Consider the following 18281-nt stretch of genomic DNA (forward strand, 5'->3'; position numbering starts at 1 on the left):
AGTATTTGTTCTTGGATTAGTTCCCTTCATAACTGCCTGTCAGTCTCGTTTCATAAATAAATCAGTAAATTAGTTTCATAAATTATATTAATTTAGGCTACATTATAGTTTGCTTTCTATTGGGTCTTAACAACAACAACATCTCGGCCTATTACACAAATAATATGTACAAAATTCTGTTTTGCTAAATAGTGGTTATTGTTACACAATTTTGCTTGTTCAGATTTAGTTATGTTATGAGTTAGTAAAGCACGTTGAGATGTAGGCTATTTTTGTGCTCGAAAAAGATGACAAATGTAACGTCTTGTATGTCATATTTATTTCGAAATAGGGATTTGTGAAGATTTTTACTAGTAATGTCTTACCATACAAAACCATAGTACAAAACCCCCGGAATATCGCATGCTGGCGACGTCTGCTGGTCACATGTATGTAATTGCAATCAGTGGACCCACTACAAGAACACCTACAAGTATAGGCCTACTCGATTTGGCCACAAATAATTTAAGGTCAGTTACGCAGGGTGTGTGTATAGTGGTAAAGTAGGACAATGTCTTTATAATTATGCGTATATTGTAACATTACCACATATCAATATTATATTTTTTTGTGTGAAATATGTAGCCTATAGCTACATACGTTTCATCATACTTTGTATAAAGCTTAAAAGGTAGGCTTATATGACTGAATAGGTATATATTTTTTTCCTTTGGGGTATTTATTCTTATTGATTAAATAGGTAATTCATTTGTTTTATTTATTTTTTATGCTAAATGGAACAGGTGAGGAAAAATAGTCCCCAGAAAACATCTGTGAATCCTTGCTAATAATATCCAAGATTCTCCCAAAACATAAAGAAAAACTTTTTAGCAATGCTTAAACAGTAATATATGATAAGTCATCATAATGTCTTTCAGAATGTACGTCGACCGCTTCTCAGTGACCGCTGTGACCTTTCTGCTCCTGTTTCCTGGCTTTTACTCCACCATGGCTGCGACGACCTTACAGAGTTTTCGTGGTTGCGCGGTACGTGAATTTACTTTTGCGGCAAAGAAGCCTGGATGCAGGAGTCTGCGCATAAGCACTGAGGCATGCTGGGGCCGCTGCCACACCTGGGAGGTGATGGAAACCTGCTATAATATTACTTGCTTATAGAACTATTAAAAGAAACCAATACGAGAGCATGTGGGGTAAATGTTTGTGTAGTGACATGTGTTCTTGCGTGTTTTGGCATCTCAGAGGCCAGTCCCGGAGCCGCCGTATATCCAGAGGCACCACAGTGTCTGCACCTACAGCCGTACACGCCACCTGACAGCACGTTTACCAGGCTGTGGCCCTGGCATCTCCCCCATCTATCATTACCCTCAGGCCTTACAGTGTGACTGCACCTACTGCTCCTCAAACCACACAGAGTGTGAGACCTTTTAAAGGCACACACACAAACCATCTTTGCTTATTATGCCAAAAATGATCATAGTCATTATTGTTATGCATTAGAAGTCATATATTAAAAAAACAAAACATGAAACATAAGACGCAGAAAATGTCACATACTCCTTTATTTCAAAAGATTAGACACATTTTGTGCAAACATCACCTTATAAATATACATATTAGGTAAGATACATTCTTTATGTCATTAGGTGGCACCGACATTAGACAAATGATTTTTTTATTTGAATTATTAGAGAGTATCTGATGCTTTTTACCATTGTTTTATATTGAATTGATGATGATTTTCTGTCTTTACGCAACATTCAAGAACATTTCACTCATGCTGTGTCATCTTAGAACTTTAGATAAAAGATAAAAAGAAAAGAAGATATATAAAAAAAATGATATACCGTTAAAAAGTTTGGGGTTGGTACGATTGTTTTAAATGTTTTTGTAATAAAATCTCTTAATAAAGCTCACCAAATCAGTAAAAAAAAAAAAAAAAAGTAATATTGTGAAATATTATTACAATAAACTTACTCCCGTGAATTTTCAGCAGCCATTACTCCAGTCTTTAGTGTCACATGATCCTTCCGAAATCATTCTAATATGCTGATTCGCTGCTCAAGAAACAGTTATTATATTATCAATGTTGAAAACAGTTGAGCTGCTTAATATTTCTGTGGAAACATTTTTCCAGGATTCTTTGAACAGAAGGTTAGAATGGCATTTATTTCAAAAATGAATCTTGTGTAATATTATAAATATCTTTACTGTTACTTGATCAACTGAATGCATTCTAGCTGAATAAAAGTATGATTTTTAAAATTCCCCAAACTTTTCAGTGGTAGTGTATTTCTATGTCAGTTTACAAGTGAAATGAAAATGGTAAAATCAAAAACGTATTTGAATAAAAAGAAATGCATATTTTCATAATTGCACAGCAGTACAGCACGAGTGAGGCTTCACGTGGGCTCTCAGTAACGGGATTTGTGACACATGTTGCACCGACAGGCACGTGCAGTCAAGATCTCGATATCATCATGGTGACGGCCTTGAGGACAGTGCAGACGAATTTTGACCTGAGAAAAGACAGACGCAATCAGGTGATAAGAAGAAACAATATTCTAATTCATAAATTTATATGAATTTACTTTTCTTAGTAAATTTTTAGTCAGTAGCCTATATTTTGAAATAATTTACCTAATGGAATACAATTATTATTGCATGACTGGGTTTGGTGGAAATTATGTTCCGAAATCCACAGAGGACGAGATTCATTAAAGTCTTTAGTCATAATAATTCATAATTGGTTCTTCTGATGTAAAATTGGCCGTAGTAGTAACATATACTAATGGTTGGACCACGTTAACAGTGCTGTACCTTGGCATCCTTGCTAATGGTGCAGCAGCGGGAAGCAGACGTTATGTTGTGGGTGAAATTGGACGCCAGCAGCACAGAGTAGCGTGAGGGGAACGCGCTGGACTCGCAGTAGCCCACACAAGCGTACACCATTTGAGTTCCTCGACATGTCCCTCGCTTGTCTGTACGTATGGTCACGTTAAATGCTGTGCGTAGGCGTAGACAGAGGGATGAATCAGTACTTTATTGTTTAGGAATGAGTTGGGTGCTTGCTTGTTAAAAATTAGGTCTTTTCCACTCACGGTAAAGGTGGCAGCCAGGAGTCGGGGCTTGAAAACTCCTGCTGAGGGGCATCAGCAACACCAACAGGACCACAGGCAACATAAGCACTACCTGGTCAGAAGTTACGCAGCGGAACATGGTGATGTTAACCTGCCAGAGTTGAAGAAATGTTAGGAAATTCAATCATAGTTCACTTAAAACATGCTATTTTTCGTACTCTGGACCAGTGGCTAAATCTGAGGTCAACCATATGACACATCTTTTAATCTTTTAGTGCATAAATGATTTCATACCATTTACATAAACATTTAAGTCATTCGGCCCCTTACAAGAACAATTTCCCTAATTGAGAAAACTGACCAGACTTTCCTGACTATTGTCTTGGGAGTCCATTATTTGGAGTTGTCAAAATAATCTGAAAATTAATCCGCCACTCCCTCCAAGCAATGTGAATGAATGTTTCCATGCCGTATATGTTTTTGCTCGGGTTTGTATTCGGTACTCATTGAGTAACTCAGTTTTATTATCAGTTTATTATGAGTCTGGTCCATGCATTCATCCTGTATGTGTAATGTATGAAACAATTCAGAACAATTATCAATGTGTTTTTTGTTCAGGATCAGAACATACATGTACACTTTATTGTAGAATGTGAATATATATACACACACACACACACATATATATATATGCACTTTTTAACAACATAAATTACTACATTTTTACATGAGTAACATACACACACATATATCCAACAATTTTGAGTATGTAGGCTATACATAATTTTGGCTGCATGAAAGTACACCCAGATTGAATTAGAAACTGTTTAGAGCGATAATTGTGAAGCTTGCCTTCGCTGTCGTCTAATGGACGGGTGGATGGATAGATAAATATAAAGAATCACTTCCCTGAGGGGAAAGTCATGGAATTAACTTTTGTCTGCTGCATTAATAATGGATAATAGAGAAATCAGCATTACAGTCTTACATTAATATTAATCTCACACCAAGACATCCACATTACATTTATAATAACCAGATATTAGAATCCTAAAGGGAAACAAGCAAAAGTTTACCTGTAGATGTGGATCCTTGTTCAAAGCCAAAGTGTGCAGATAAGAGGTTGACCTCAGGCTCAGACAGGTGCGCAGGTGTGTGTATGATCACTGGATGAAGTTCTCTCTCGCAGAGCACATATATGTAGTGCAGGTAAAACTGAGCCCTCAGCTTCCAGCATAGTCACACCCACTTACCAATGTGTCCTCATGCATGTGGATGTGGATAACGGGACCCTCCCCATCGCTATTATTCCACTGTTTTAGTGAGCTTGCTGTATTTCCCTTTCCCATCCCTTTTCTTTGTATGTTGCTTAACTTTTATAAACCTTTGCATGTCCTTTCATCTGTCTTGCTCTGGTCTTTGTCCAAGGGTGTAGGTTTGGTCTGAAAAGTGAGATTTGTTTTTCCAAAATGGTCTTTTGTGGTATCATTCACACATACAAAGTTGGTTGATAACATTACTGCAATAAAGTAAAAACCCTGTTAGCAATTACTTGTTTACATAGGATACATGATGTATTTTATGATTTAAGCACCTAAAATCTTATCAGTTTGACAGCATTTTCTAAATCAAAGTGTCATGGTAGGTCCAACTAGCTTTTTTTTCTTTTACTGAAGATTTTAATTTCCTTTCATCTCTTGGAATATACGAAAGTCAGCTTTTTCCTCTATCTGTCATTATTAGCAGAACACATTTTACACATGGGGCAAAGCAATTATTTAGTCAATAATTCAAGAAGGTCCATACTTCAAATCTCTTGATTCTAACTTGGCCCTATTAAAAATAAACAGCTTTTGTAATTGTTTAAATCTAGCATTTGTTACAATAAGGATATAATTACAGGTAAAGACCATTGATGGCTCCTCATTACATGCTTAGGCCAATGTTAACCCTTTTCTTTCTGTTTTTTAATCTATAGCATTTATGAAAAATAGCAACCTACACATTTAGAAGCTATAGCTACAACACGCCACAGTTGTAATATAAATCTTTAGTGAAAAATCGATTCCCGTAACAGATTACCTCTTATAAATTGTACAAGTTAGTCAAAATTGACTACAATAAATAACTTCATACATTTTATGTTGGTGCAGGATGTTTTCTCCTCTTTTCATCTTTTTTAAAAATATTTTTTATAAGTGTATGTGATGGTTTTAGATCACGTTTGAATTCTTGCAAACTACGCCCTTATGATTGGTCCAAACATCTCAAAAAAGCTGCTTTAGGTCTGTAAATCCTACAGTTCATCTGACAGTTCAGGTGTGAACAACATGCACACTGCATGGTAAACAATTTAAACATTAGGCCTGTACTGTAAATGTGCAATGTTGTGACATTTTCAAGTATGTTAGCAATTAAATGGATTTTCAGAACAATATTAAATTGAAAATGATGCAAGTCCATCAATTGCAGACATAGCTGGCATATATCTGTATTAAAGTGAATTTTGAGTAATGTCAACCTCAAAAATGTTTTTATATCTGCAGATGTCAAAACTAAGGTAATTCTGGGTGGTGTTAGATAAAGTTGAGAAGTCAAACTACTGAAGAAATACATTTTTAACGTGAGGTTACTAACATTTTTTGAGCCGCTGGACCAGTGACAGAAAATAACTTTCCATTAAGGGGGCAAATTTACTCCCTTAAATGGATTTTCAGGAGGATTTTTAAACCTTTATGTATGGCCTATATATATATTCTGTACTTAATAAAAATGTCATCTTTAATGTTAAATTCTTTATTCAATAAATGTAATTAGAGTAATATGAAACTATTGGTCTGTTACAAATGAAATCAATGTAAATAAAATCCATATTTGCACTGTAGAGAGTGTTTAGTGCAGCTCAGAGTTTATACAAGTGCATTTACAATAATTTTTTTTTTTTTTATATTACATTTTAAATATAGATAAATTAAATTATGGGAAAAAATGTAAAGATATTTTTTATTTGGAAATGAAAATGGTGAGGTGGCGGCAACTCACTGTCCTATGAGTTGAATGAATGAGTCTTTGAATCATTCACTGAACCAAATCATTCGAAACAGCTGATTTATTCAGGAACGAAGCAAGTGACTCTATGCGTTGTTTGATCAACCCGTTCGTTAAACACGGTTTCATTCAGTAACGAAACACCACTGTATTGCTCAGAGAAACTCAAAGACTCTGTTATGCCTTTGTTGAGCAAAAACAGACAATATTATCAGATAATATTGTGTCTAAAATGCAAGTCATTTAATTTTAGCTTCTTGTTTATTGGACTATTTTAATAAAATTATTTTGTGCTGACATTCAGGAAAAAAAAAAACAGCACATGTCCTTCTGTGATGTTGCTTAATTATATAAATATAAAGAAACAAGAGCTTATGCGGGGGATTTTTGCCAACATATCTTTAGGGGCATTTTAATTAACATAAACATCTTAATAAATAAACATCTTCATTATTTCCAGAGGAGAATAGCAGACTAAGAGTGTACTACACGTCATAATTTATTTGAATGGGTTAAGTATAGGCTATATAAAGAGAAATATTCCAATAGCTGTGGAGCTTTTTTAAATTATTTCTTTTTATAGAATAAAGGCATGACCAGATTATTCACTGTACTTTGGAATGTTTTATTTTAATGAAAATACAGTAACATTTTTAAACATTATTACATTATTATTATTTTTTTTAAATCCTGTTATGGTAAATCTGAATGTTCAGCATTATTACTCCAGTCTTCAGTCTCACGTGAACCTTCAGAAATCATTCTAATATGTTGATTTGGTGCTCAAGAAATATTTCTTATCATAATCAATGTTTAAAACAGATTTGCTGCTCAATACTTTTTGTGGAAACCTTGTTTTTTTCAGGATTTTTTAATGAATAGAAGTAAAAAAGAAAATGTTCTTTACCGTTATAAAAAAGAAAAGAAAAATAATCTGACCTTACTGAACTTAGTCAGAAAAATGATGTGGTAATTGATCATTGGATAAAAGCGTCTGCTATATGAATAAATCAATGGTGATGCAATTTTAGTGCAAAAGCTAAATTAAAACTTCTTAACAATGCATTCCTGGGTGCTGACTATACTAGCAAACTACTATTAATCCATTCACTTTCCAACACGCACAATATATTGTCATTGCAAATGGAATGGATGACATAACTCGTCCTCTCAACCCACCTCCCCACATCATTCACGATCAGCATGATTCATACTTCAAGGCCTCCTGGGTTTTTGTCACAGGATGGAGTGTAATTATAAAGAGATATTAAGATGTATACAGGGCCGGCTTCTTAGAAAACGTTTAGAGCTTGATTGACATGGAGGTTTAAAGGTCGAGATGTGAATATAATTAGCTCATCGAGTGAAAACGTGAGGCCATGCCCTCTCCTGTTTTTTTGGCAGCTGCTATACCCTCATAAAGTGCAAGCGGATGCATTAATAAGGTAATTCTTCATGACTCTCCTGGTTTCCAGGTTACAGCGATATGTAAACTCTGAGAATAAAAAAAAGAGAGATAAATCTTGGCTCTGCTTTTCTTGAGTCATGTACCCAAAGTTAGAAGTCTTTGACAGCTTCAACTAATTCTTATTTGATCCTGTAATAATTTGCAAAGGCAGTCAGAAACAGGTGTGGATTTTGAGACAAGAGGATTGGGCATGTATAGCCTTGGCCGATGACCTCACCTTATTGAGAGTGGTCTGCCACACACACACACACACACACACACACACACACACACACACACACACTCAATTTAGTGGATGATGCAACAACACGCACACACTCAAACACACAGAAACACACAAAAAAAGTGAACAAAACTTGATGTTCTAACGACTCCATTCAGGTGAATGCATAATAGAACATGCAACGTAATTTCAGGCTTAGTGAGAGTGACATGCAACAAAAGGTATTTTCACCCAAAGCAACAGTTTGAAAAATGTTGATGTATTTGAGACGCCCATACTGCGTAAATGAACACATTTAGAACCATTATTGATACGTTTAGAAGAAATTCACAAACAGAATGCACAAAACAGCACAAATTAGGTTAAATAACAGACCAGGGGCTAATCAAAACCTTGACAAAAAACTTAAAACAGACTTGGCTATATAAAAAAAACAAGGTTGGAGCTCTGTAAGTGTCAAGGAATAATGGTTTGAACTTTTTAATTTGCTGGACTCTTACGGAAAAACAGAGAGAAGGGAAACAGTGAGCTGTGAAAAGAGCAGGAAAAACATTAAGAAAACAATCTCATAACTTCATACAGATTCAAAACAGTCATAATTGTTGCAATTTCATTTGGTGTAGTGCAAAATTGACACTCTGCAGATTTAAATTAATATGTAATTTAGGCCTGGTTTCATAGACAGAGTTTAGATTAAGCCAGGTTAAAGGTCTTAGTTAAATTAGGAAATTTAAGTAGCTTTTATAAACGTACCTTAGAAAAAAACATTACTGGAGTGCATCTTGAGACAAAACAATGGCACGGACATGTTTTAAGATATGCCAGTGCAAGTTGATTTCAGTTAAAACAGCTCAAACATGTATTTTAGTCTGGGACTAACTTATGCCTTGTCTGTGAAACCGGACATTAATGTCATATTTCATAAGATATATATTTTTTTATATACATTTTCTATATATCCTAATCATTTGTTAACAACATGTATTCATTACTTCAATGAGCTCATTGTTTCTGCCTTTAAGTAATACATTGTTAGTTAACTACGTGATTTGTACGTGTACATTTCTGAAATACATAACTTGGACACAGTCACCTCTGATAACAGATTACTCTAAATTGATATGTAGATACATGGATTTTCTGTAAAGTTGCTTTGAAACAATATGTATTGTGATACAAATAAATGTGAAATGAATTGAATAGATTTCTCACCTTGCCATTCTAGAAATGATGCCAGTGTTCTGTCCAGCGGCTGAATTTGGGTCAGGACTTTGAGGGGCATCTAAACAAGGTGTTAGAAAGTCTCTAAGATTTAAAATCATATTTTAGTTCATTAACACCTATTAATTATAACTCATTATAGACCAATATTGGCCAAGATTGGATCATGTTAGAATTATCAGCATTGCCCAGTAACTGTTCACCACTTTGTCAGTTACAGATTCTAGTAAACAATTTCTGTTGTCATTTTTTTGTGAATTTGGAGGAAATGTTGAGTGGCATTGCTATGTTTTCTGTGCCCCCTGTAGTTTACTGCATTGGCCCCCCCTCGTGGGGGCACTCCAATGCCTCTTGGCCCCCTGTACACACAGTCCTCATTTCCCCCCTTAGCGACGCCCCTGGCCATTGGCCACCCGCTGTTCTGGATACTGATATTAGCATCGGCCATTGGAGGCCCACATCAGTCGACAACTCATTTTAACTGATTATTTGTAGTATAATAGTGCTTTGATGACTAATAAAAGAGAAAAGATGGGAATCTAATGGCACAGTTCTGCTCACAATGCTTAGTTTGGTCATTAACTAATTGCGTAGGCTTTTAAATGATCATTGAAAATGAATAAAGAAAAATGGATATTAGGAAAGACACCGATAGGTTGAATACGCAATTTACCATCATACACATCTGGTGCTGGTAGACAATTCACATCTGAATCAGCACGAATCTACAACAGAAAAGAAACGAGAGAAAGATGAAGAAAATACCAACAATGGATGGTTTCACAAATGAAAAGTACCTGAAACAGGTATTTTATTTTTATCAGCTTCTATAATTAACATCATGGAGTAGTTATGCCACCTGAATGGGCTAATGTGTCAGATTGTGCACCCTGCAGGGGCAATTAAAGATGATTAACAATTGAGACAGTGTGTGTGTGTGAGTGAGTGATGGACAGAAAAACCAACACACACATTCATACACTAACCTCACTGCCACAAACCATCGCTTCTGCACCATTGGCCGAGCAAGGGGACTCCCTGAAAGAGAGAAAGATCTATTGGATGTCTTTTTTTTGGACATATCTAAATCCTGTTCCCTTTTCCAGCACATTTAACATAAAAACAAAAGACCTGTTTTAGGCAAGTCTATAAGCACATCAGCCGGAGGGCTTGTGCACACACACACACACACACACACACACACAAATTCCCTGAAAAGCCATCTATTTTCGACACTGCAGTAGGTGAGTTGTGTAAACTCCACTGAATTAATGCAGTCCTCGCCAGAATGAACCAACACCATAATTTCCCCATCGCCCACCACAAACAAAATGAGGACATGACGGAATTAAAAGTACATGTCAAATTCTGTTCTCCTTCTGGCTTATTGATTTGTGCATCTCTTTCTACGCGGAGGAATTGGATGAGGTGGGATGTTATTTTAACAGCTAAATTATTATGTTCTGCCTGCTGATTGAGTGACAGCTTCATTGAGATGGCGCCCCATGCTCAAGCTCCTCTGTTGTTTCATAACTACTGCATCTGACTCAACACCTCATCACTCGGGTCAACAATCTTATCAGCTTATCAATCATCACTGAAAACAAAGTGGAAATTCCCACAAATGTCTCCTGGGTTTGTGTCTGTCTGACAGCAAGAAAAGATAGTCTACTTATAAACACCATCCTATAATGGTATGCTATAAATGATTGGCATCTATTTACTGTATGCGAGTCATGAGCTAAAGTTTAGGCTGATCCTTTTCTGCCGTTTTATTATTCATTATTATTTTATTTCCATTTATGTCCTATTGTGACGCTATTCATCCAGCAAGGACTTTGAGGAAGTACAGATATGAACCTGCATGTGTTGTAATAAAACATAATTAAATACACTATGAGAGAAAGACAGATTTGCGTAGGTTAAGGACAAGACTTGACAATGATTTTTCACCACATACAGCACACAAAAAGCAACACACTTACTGAAAGCACTGAGAGTTTTCTGTGGTTAGTTTACGCTGCTTGTGTTGGCTCATAGTGCCCTCTTCTGGATGGCCCATTGCAGTGGTCTGGACTGTCCTCATTGGCTCACTAGCACACTGTGGACTTTTCGATATAGACTCCTGAGGGCATTTACATGCTCAATTAAGAAATTAACCACAAAATAAGCTCAACAGCTCAATATAACTACATAAAGAAATGCATATTTAATAAGAGACACTCACCAGTGTGCTCCAGAAATTGGTATTTGTCACTGGTAAACAAGAGCAGACAAAGTTTATTCAGAGCATATGTCATAGTAAAGTGTTAGCGAAACAAAGGTAGCGTGCTGAGACTGAGAGACCTCCCACCTGCGCATTGAAAGGCTGGTTCACGATCCTCCACATATAGTGTGATAAGGAAGGGGTACGGAGACAGTTTTACACCCTCCTTCATGAACCTCATTTTAGACACTTGTTCCCATTTACTTTTGTCTGTAAGTGTTGTATGTTGTCAAGGGAAGTAATGGTCCATTATTTGTATGAATTACACGTCACTTTTAGTTTAACTGACTCTGAATGCAACAGCAGTTCAGTTTTTTATTAAAATGACAAATATATAAAAAAAAAGTTCAATGTCAAGGCCCTCCAAAAATGAAAATTCTGTTATCATTTACTCTTGTATAACTTGTATGACTTTATTTGTTCTGTGGAACACACATAAAAAAAGGTCTATAAAAAACGTGTCAACGTTTTTTGTTGATACAACAAGTCCTAAGTCAACCCTAACCCTAAGTCAAAGGTAGCCAAAACTGTTTAGTTACTCACACTCTTCAAAATATCTTCTTGTTCAGTAGAATGAGCCATACATGTTTGGAATGAAATAAGGGTGAGTAAATGATGACAGAAGTTTCATTTTTGAGTAATCTATCTATCTATCTATCTATCTATCTATCTATCTATCAAAGTAATATTCAGAAAAGCATACAGGGAAAAATGTTGAAATGCTGGGTTGCGAAGGGGTGAAGACCATCCAGGTTTGCAAGTACTGCACGCACGGCATTCTGTGAAGCAAAACACATCAGGAATGAAATCTTCCCAATTCCCAAAGTTTATGAATCCTATTTGAATCCAAAATTATAATCCTGATCTTAAAAAAACCTCCAACTCCTCAGTGACTAGCATCCCCTCCAGCATGTCCTCCTTATCAATGCTATGAAAGGGAATATCCAAGTCAGATATTTCTAGAGAAATAATATTTTTCTGTTGAATAGCAAGTGTAAAGGTATTTAAAATAATACTGCATATTTTATATAAAACAAATAAAATAAGCTTGCATGTTCTTACCTGCTCATTTCTCCTCGTCTTATTTTGAATTTGAAGACTTGTTGTCCAGCCTGAAAAAATCTGGTCTCAGGTACAGGGAAGGAAAAGGCCTGGATTGACATAGTTACTTCATCTAATGAGGATGAACAGAATCTCCACTGTAAAAAAAAGAAGAAACAAAATACATACAAAAAAACTATGGTATAGCCTATTTGATAAAAGCAATATTTATGTTTATGGTTTATGTTCCTACATTTATAGTGTACAGAAATCCAGAGTAGGCCTACACACACACAAAAAAAACTCTTAACTAGCTAGGACAAATTACCAAAGTGTTTCTTTAATTTATAAAGCCAATTTAGAAACGTTTAGCTTTTTTAAAATGTTCTAAATGGAAATGGCATGGTTAATAAACACCCAGAGGCAAAAGTATAAGTTACCGTAACGCCTCAAGTATTCGGCGCCAAACATGACGTTGAAAACGACTAAACTGAACAACGCGGGCGCGTGTGGAGCTGTCAGCGTCCCGCCCCCAGGTCACGACAACAAACTCTGATTGGTCAAAAGCGTCATCCAGTGAGGTGCGAATCAGCTGCTATCTCTATGGTGACGAGAGTTCCACAGCAATATGTTCCGCCCCTCTAGTGTCACATGATCATGTTAGGTTGAGCAAGTTGTAAAACAGCACCTGACGAAGATAAGACTCTAGCAGAAAGTTTTATCTCCTACATATTTTACAGGTAGTACGTAGATAAATTAGCATTGTTATTTACATGGAACTGATCGTTGGACCTTGACCGTGTTGAAGTCAACACGCGACTGTTTGTCTTTTCATTTTCAAAAAACCTGCAGGGTGAGTTTTTGTCTCTGTATTATTATCATTTTATCTTAACAGTAAATTACATGTAGATTACAAAATCTATTATTTTTAATCTCTGGATTTAATCTAATGGGTGTTTCATTACGTCATCTTTATGCACTACAGTTTTCATAGTCTCCAAAGCAAGGCTTCCCCCTTTCATAATGACTGACCCTCAGCCATCTGTGCTTCTCAACACTGGGACTCGGATGCCTCTATTGGGACTGGGCACTTTCCGTTTGCAGGGTCAAGAGGACACTTACAATGCTGTGGACGCTGCTTTGACAGCTGGCTACCGTGCCTTTGACACTGCTGCAGTGTACCGTAATGAGGCACATGTAGGTCATGCCCTCCGTTGCCTTCTGCCCAAGCATGGCCTCTCACGAGAAGATGTATTCATTACTAGTAAACTGGGTCCCAAAGACCAGGGCACCAAAGCAAGGGATGGTTGCCTGAGGAGCCTGGATCAGTTGGGATTGGGCTACATTGACCTATATCTTATTCATTGGCCAGGTACGCAGGGGCTGCAAGTGGGGGATAAACGAAACCCCGAAAACCGTGATGAAAGCTGGACAGTTTTGGAGGAGTTCTACTCAGAAGGAAAATTTCGGGCCATTGGGGTGTCGAATTACACAGTAGCACACATGCAGGAGCTGCTGAAGAGCTGTAAAGTGCCCCCAGCAGTTCTTCAGGTGGAGTTCCACCCTAAGCTGGTCCAAAAGGACCTTAGGACACTTTGTAAGGAAAAAGGGGTGTGTTTTCAAGCATACTCATCTCTTGGAACAGGGCTTCTGTTATCAGACCACGTGGTTCTGGATTTAGCTAAAGAGTATGGGAGGACACCAGCTCAAGTGTTGCTGAGGTGGGCTGTACAACAGAACATTCCAGTACTGCCAAAATCATGTCAGCCAGACCGTGTGGAGGAGAATGGGCGTCTGTTTGACTTTGAGATTAGCGAGAAGGATATGGAAAGGCTCTCTGCTCTTGATTGTGGGGAGAAGTTCTGCTGGGATCCAACACAAGTGTCTTAACAAAGACAACACAATGACAAATCCTTCAATGGATTTTCAACGACTCAGTGAAATTCCAAGATGTACTATTTACATCCCACAGTATAACCTACATGTCTCTTTATTTCATGCTTAGTTTGCTACTGCATTTTCTTTATACAAATATAAAATGGAATTGCAAAAGAGATGTTTTGATGCAAACAGTATTTGGAAACAAAGACATTTTGATATATAGCGCCAATACAACTACCATGAAGAACAGTACTTATGTTTTACACTAGTGCTGCTAACTAAGTAAGAGGAACCTTTGCTTAAAGTGGTTTATTAGAGTTTTTATTAGGCTATACTTGTTACAAAATAACACAATAAAATGTTTTTTTTTTTTAAACGAATTAAAAAAAGTTACAAGGCATTGAATTTTTTTATTTTTCAAGTAATACCAGTTATGATGGTGTCCTCTGTTCTTGCTCTCATGAGTATTCAGACCCAGTCTTGTTTTTTTGGGCTCTTGTACTTATTGGTATTGTTGGTTGCAGATGATTCCAAGAGATTTTTATGACTCAGAGATGGTAATAAAACAGAAGGGCTCTTCTAAGTGTCCAAAGTCCCTTTACAGATAAAAGAGATTTTGTACAGAAAAAATGGTTAATATATTCTTTAACAATTTATGAAGTAAAAAATATATTTGACTTCTTTTGATGTGCTTTTGTTATAAAAAGTATTTCATCTGAACCTAAAAGCCGATATGGCAGAGCGACAGAAAGTCTGTTTTGAACCAGCTGATATCCAGCTCACATTCACGAAATTTACTGCAAAATATTCCCAGAGCTTAAGAAAAGTCAAAGGAGATTCTCCATTTTTGTTTTCTTTGTGGCATAGCACATGCCAGTCAGATACAGTTCATGCTTTTCAACAGTCAAGGGTCCCAGTGCAGTTCATGCAAAAGGTTTAAAACCAGTCAATAGAATTGTTCCTTCTCTTCAAAGCAGTGCATCCTTTTCTTCTGCCACCAATTGTTATGTACAGTAGTTCTTTTTTTCTCTCGTCTTCCATCATTCATTCACTGTCAATCACTCAGCAGGGCGCGACTCAGCATCAGACTCTTTGTGACTCCAAAGGAAGGCCAACCAGCTGGGTGATTGCCGCATCTGGCGTGCTGTTCCTGCGCTCTTCACCCTCTTCATCTGTAAGAGATTTAAGAGATAAGAAAAACATTTTGATCTATTTTATGGTAAAATAAGTAGGTTAAACATACTTTTAGTTTACCTTGCATGTTCACAATTCTTTAAGGGTTAGTTCAACCAGAAATGAAGATTGTGTCAGTAATTACTCACCCTCATGTTGTTCCAACCCCGTAAGACTTTCGTTCATCTTCGGGAACACAAATTAAGATATTTTTTATGAAATCTGAGAGCTGTCTCACTCCTTCATAGGCTGCTAGGTAATTGCATCTGCTGGCCCAGAAAAGTTAGTAAAGACATCGTTAAAATAGTCCAAGTGACTACAGTGGATCAACCATAAGTTTATCAAGTGACGAGAATACTTTTTGTGTGCAAAAACAAAACAAAAATAACGACTTTATTCAACTATTCCTTTTCTTCCGTGTGGGCCTCTGACGTGAGTTCACGAGAGCGCCACGACGCATGCGCGAGAACTGAGAAGATGATGCAGATGGGTCTCGATGTAGTGTTTAAAATGGTTCTAAAGTGTGCATTTCCTGGATGTCCGAATCGTGAGAAACCAACGAGAAAACGTAAAAGTGCCTTACCAATGCCGTAAAATGAATGGCTTACCTTTCACACTTTCCCATCAACTGATCGTGAGCATCATCTTCAGTTCTCACGCATGCGTCTCGTGAACTCACGTCAGAGGCCCACACAGAAGAAAATGAATAGTTGAATAAAGTCGCTATTTCTTTTTACGCACAAAAAGTATTCTCGTCGCTTGATAAACTTTAGGTTGATCCACTGTAGTCACTTGGACTATTTTAACGATGTCTTTACTAACTTTTCTGGGCCAGCAGATGCAATTACCTAGCAGCCTATGAAGGAGTGAGACAGCTCTCAGATTTCATCAAAAATATCTTAATTTGTGTTCTGCAGATGAATGAAAGTCTTACGGGGTTAGAACAACATGAGGGTGAGTAATTACTGACAGAATTTTCATTTTTTGGGTGAACAAACCCTTTAATAGAACTAGGGTATATTTCTCTGATTGTCCAAACCCTCCTCTGCTCCTATATGCCAAATAATTGTTTTCTTACCCCTTTATCAAGGAGGATGTCAAACTCATCACTCATTCTCCTTAGCTGTTGGCCATATTTCTTAGCTGCCCACAAAGCAGGAGGAGCAGAGCGAGATCTAGGCCTGAAATCGCCTTCATCTGGTGCCCCGTACTCCAGCAGATCCTCATTCATCGAGAGATTTCTCTGTCTTCCCAGTTGCTCTCCTACAATGACGTCTGATATTGAATGACCCTTGTCTGATCAGATCTCACATTGGAATTCATTTAAAGCATTTCTTCATGTAAAATAAATCATCTTTAAAGCTAAAACCAATGCCAACACAGAGATTATTCAGAGAAAAAAAAATAGTTTTGAGATTCACACAGATTCATGTTTGAGATTCACTTGTCTTGTAAATGAGCAGTGACGCGTTTCCAGGATACAGCAGAAATGACGTGTGTTCTTATAACTATCCCACAGGCCCTTGAGACTGACTCACCTTTAAGCCTATCAGACACAGTGAGGTGCTGCTTTCTCTCTGACGGTCCACTGTTATGTTCTGTCTGGCCAGAGTCCTCAAGGTCTTCTGTTGTCTCTGACTCGTTGTCAGAGATAATGAACATTTGTGCCATGATTGAACACTAAGTTAAAGAAAAAAAAAAGTTGCTTTTCATTTCTGCACATGTTAAGTTTGCTGCTTTAGTAAATGGAGTCATCGGTTATTGTACTAGCTTTATTTGACATAACTGCGTATGTATTCCACATTATGAATTAGCTTATCTTCAAACAGATCAAATAAGAGCAGATGAGGGATCAGCCATAACCTCTTAAGCTACTGCTGAAGATGAGGCAAACAGTGCAATTCCTCATGATTAATAATACAAGCAACACTGTTGCGCAGCATCTCACTCCTGAGACACCAACACCACACCAAACAGTGTTATGGTCTAAACTCAGACAGGCTTTCCCGCCGCGATCGTTTATACTGTAAACTGACACAGACACATTTCTCAGAGCTGACTTCAGAGAACTATCCTGCTTTATCGTGCAGCGACCTGAACTACAATAAACATAACAATGAACCCCAGTATTCCCAAGACCAAGCTTTGAAACGCTTCGCAAACAGCCAACTAGTTGTCGTGTTTGTCGAGTTTCTTACCATGATGGCAACCCTAATTACTATTTTTTATAGGATTTCACTCGGTCAAATGTAAAAACAGGAAACTTCTGTTTACAACTTTAAGACTCAGTGCCACCCAAACCCAGTAGGTTATACCGTCCAAAGACTAACTTTTTAAAGTTTCCGTCCTGCTTCGTAGTAGTTTCAACATCGCTTCTTGCATTATTTAAATACTGATATTTCAAATGTCGAGTTTCTTACCGATTTCTGGCGTCTGAGGTACAATCTTCCGGGTGATCTCGGTATCTGGTGTTCGGACTGGCTCTGTTTGGACTCCTTCTCCTGTTCTCTGCCGACACTCACCCACCCGTGCTGTGCGGAAAAGAGGCGCAACAGAATTTCACTTCCGACTCAACATAGTGCAGGAGACTGAACACGAAACAATGTAAACAACAATTAAGTAAATAACAAATCAAGAAAGAACATAAAAATAAATAAATACAAAATAATAGGCACAGGTATTGCTGTTGTTTTAATGAAAAAGTTTTAGCTATAGAGAAATAAATCGGAACCATGTTTTAAAATCATGTACCCTTACATGATTTGAAGAATCATTAGTCTAATAATAAAATGGCGAATATACAGCCCGGGGTCCTGACTCCTGATTACCCTGTTTTTGCATTACCTCACTCAGTACATGGCTATTTATCAAATAAAGTAATAC

General features: G+C 37.1%; 5 protein-coding genes across 6 annotated transcripts; 2 read left to right on the plus strand and 3 right to left on the minus strand.

Moving 5' to 3' along the window:
- Positions 1 to 918: 918 nt before the first annotated feature.
- LOC311287451 (glycoprotein hormone beta-5-like) lies at positions 919 to 1428 on the plus strand (the record flags this gene model as incomplete). Its single annotated transcript, XM_084404320.1, has 2 exons — positions 919 to 1119; positions 1240 to 1428. 2 exons carry the CDS (start codon positions 919 to 921, stop codon positions 1426 to 1428), a joined length of 390 nt encoding a protein of 129 aa, XP_084260446.1.
- Positions 1429 to 1443: 15 nt separating this feature from the next.
- On the minus strand, positions 1444 to 4519 carry gpha2 (glycoprotein hormone subunit alpha 2). Its single transcript, XM_084405252.1, has 4 exons — positions 4154 to 4519; positions 3099 to 3228; positions 2818 to 3002; positions 1444 to 2516 (listed from the first exon to the last, which is right to left on the minus strand). The coding sequence occupies exons 2-4, from the start codon at positions 3214 to 3216 to the stop codon at positions 2412 to 2414; spliced, it is 408 nt and encodes a 135-aa protein (XP_084261378.1). The 5' UTR covers positions 3217 to 3228; positions 4154 to 4519; the 3' UTR covers positions 1444 to 2411.
- A 3535-nt stretch (positions 4520 to 8054) lies between these two features.
- majin (membrane anchored junction protein) lies at positions 8055 to 12922 on the minus strand. Of its 2 annotated transcripts, XM_084403446.1 has the most exons (12): positions 12785 to 12836; positions 12598 to 12627; positions 12366 to 12502; positions 12180 to 12231; positions 12007 to 12082; positions 11391 to 11513; positions 11265 to 11293; positions 11023 to 11162; positions 10024 to 10075; positions 9711 to 9762; positions 9029 to 9098; positions 8055 to 8345 (listed from the first exon to the last, which is right to left on the minus strand). In XM_084403446.1, the coding sequence occupies exons 3-12, from the start codon at positions 12464 to 12466 to the stop codon at positions 8297 to 8299; spliced, it is 744 nt and encodes a 247-aa protein (XP_084259572.1). In that variant the 5' UTR covers positions 12467 to 12502; positions 12598 to 12627; positions 12785 to 12836; the 3' UTR covers positions 8055 to 8296. The 2 variants fall into 2 exon arrangements, with proteins under 2 accessions (XP_084259572.1, XP_084259571.1); XM_084403445.1 differs by lacking the exon at positions 12598 to 12627 and having other exon boundaries at positions 12785 to 12922.
- A 65-nt stretch (positions 12923 to 12987) lies between these two features.
- LOC311286963 (glyoxal reductase) lies at positions 12988 to 14625 on the plus strand. The gene is made up of 2 exons (XM_084403442.1): positions 12988 to 13197; positions 13330 to 14625. The coding sequence occupies exon 2, from the start codon at positions 13368 to 13370 to the stop codon at positions 14232 to 14234; it is 867 nt and encodes a 288-aa protein (XP_084259568.1). The 5' UTR covers positions 12988 to 13197; positions 13330 to 13367; the 3' UTR covers positions 14235 to 14625.
- Positions 14626 to 14723: 98 nt separating this feature from the next.
- badb (BCL2 associated agonist of cell death b) lies at positions 14724 to 17959 on the minus strand. The gene is made up of 4 exons (XM_084403447.1): positions 17819 to 17959; positions 16937 to 17078; positions 16477 to 16661; positions 14724 to 15397 (listed from the first exon to the last, which is right to left on the minus strand). Exons 2-4 carry the CDS (start codon positions 17067 to 17069, stop codon positions 15284 to 15286), a joined length of 432 nt encoding a protein of 143 aa, XP_084259573.1. The 5' UTR covers positions 17070 to 17078; positions 17819 to 17959; the 3' UTR covers positions 14724 to 15283.
- Positions 17960 to 18281: the final 322 nt, after the last annotated feature.

The sequence above is a fragment of the Rutilus rutilus genome (assembly GCF_951802725.1).
Source record: "Rutilus rutilus genome assembly, chromosome: 3".
Taxonomy (NCBI): Eukaryota; Metazoa; Chordata; class Actinopteri; order Cypriniformes; family Leuciscidae; genus Rutilus; species Rutilus rutilus.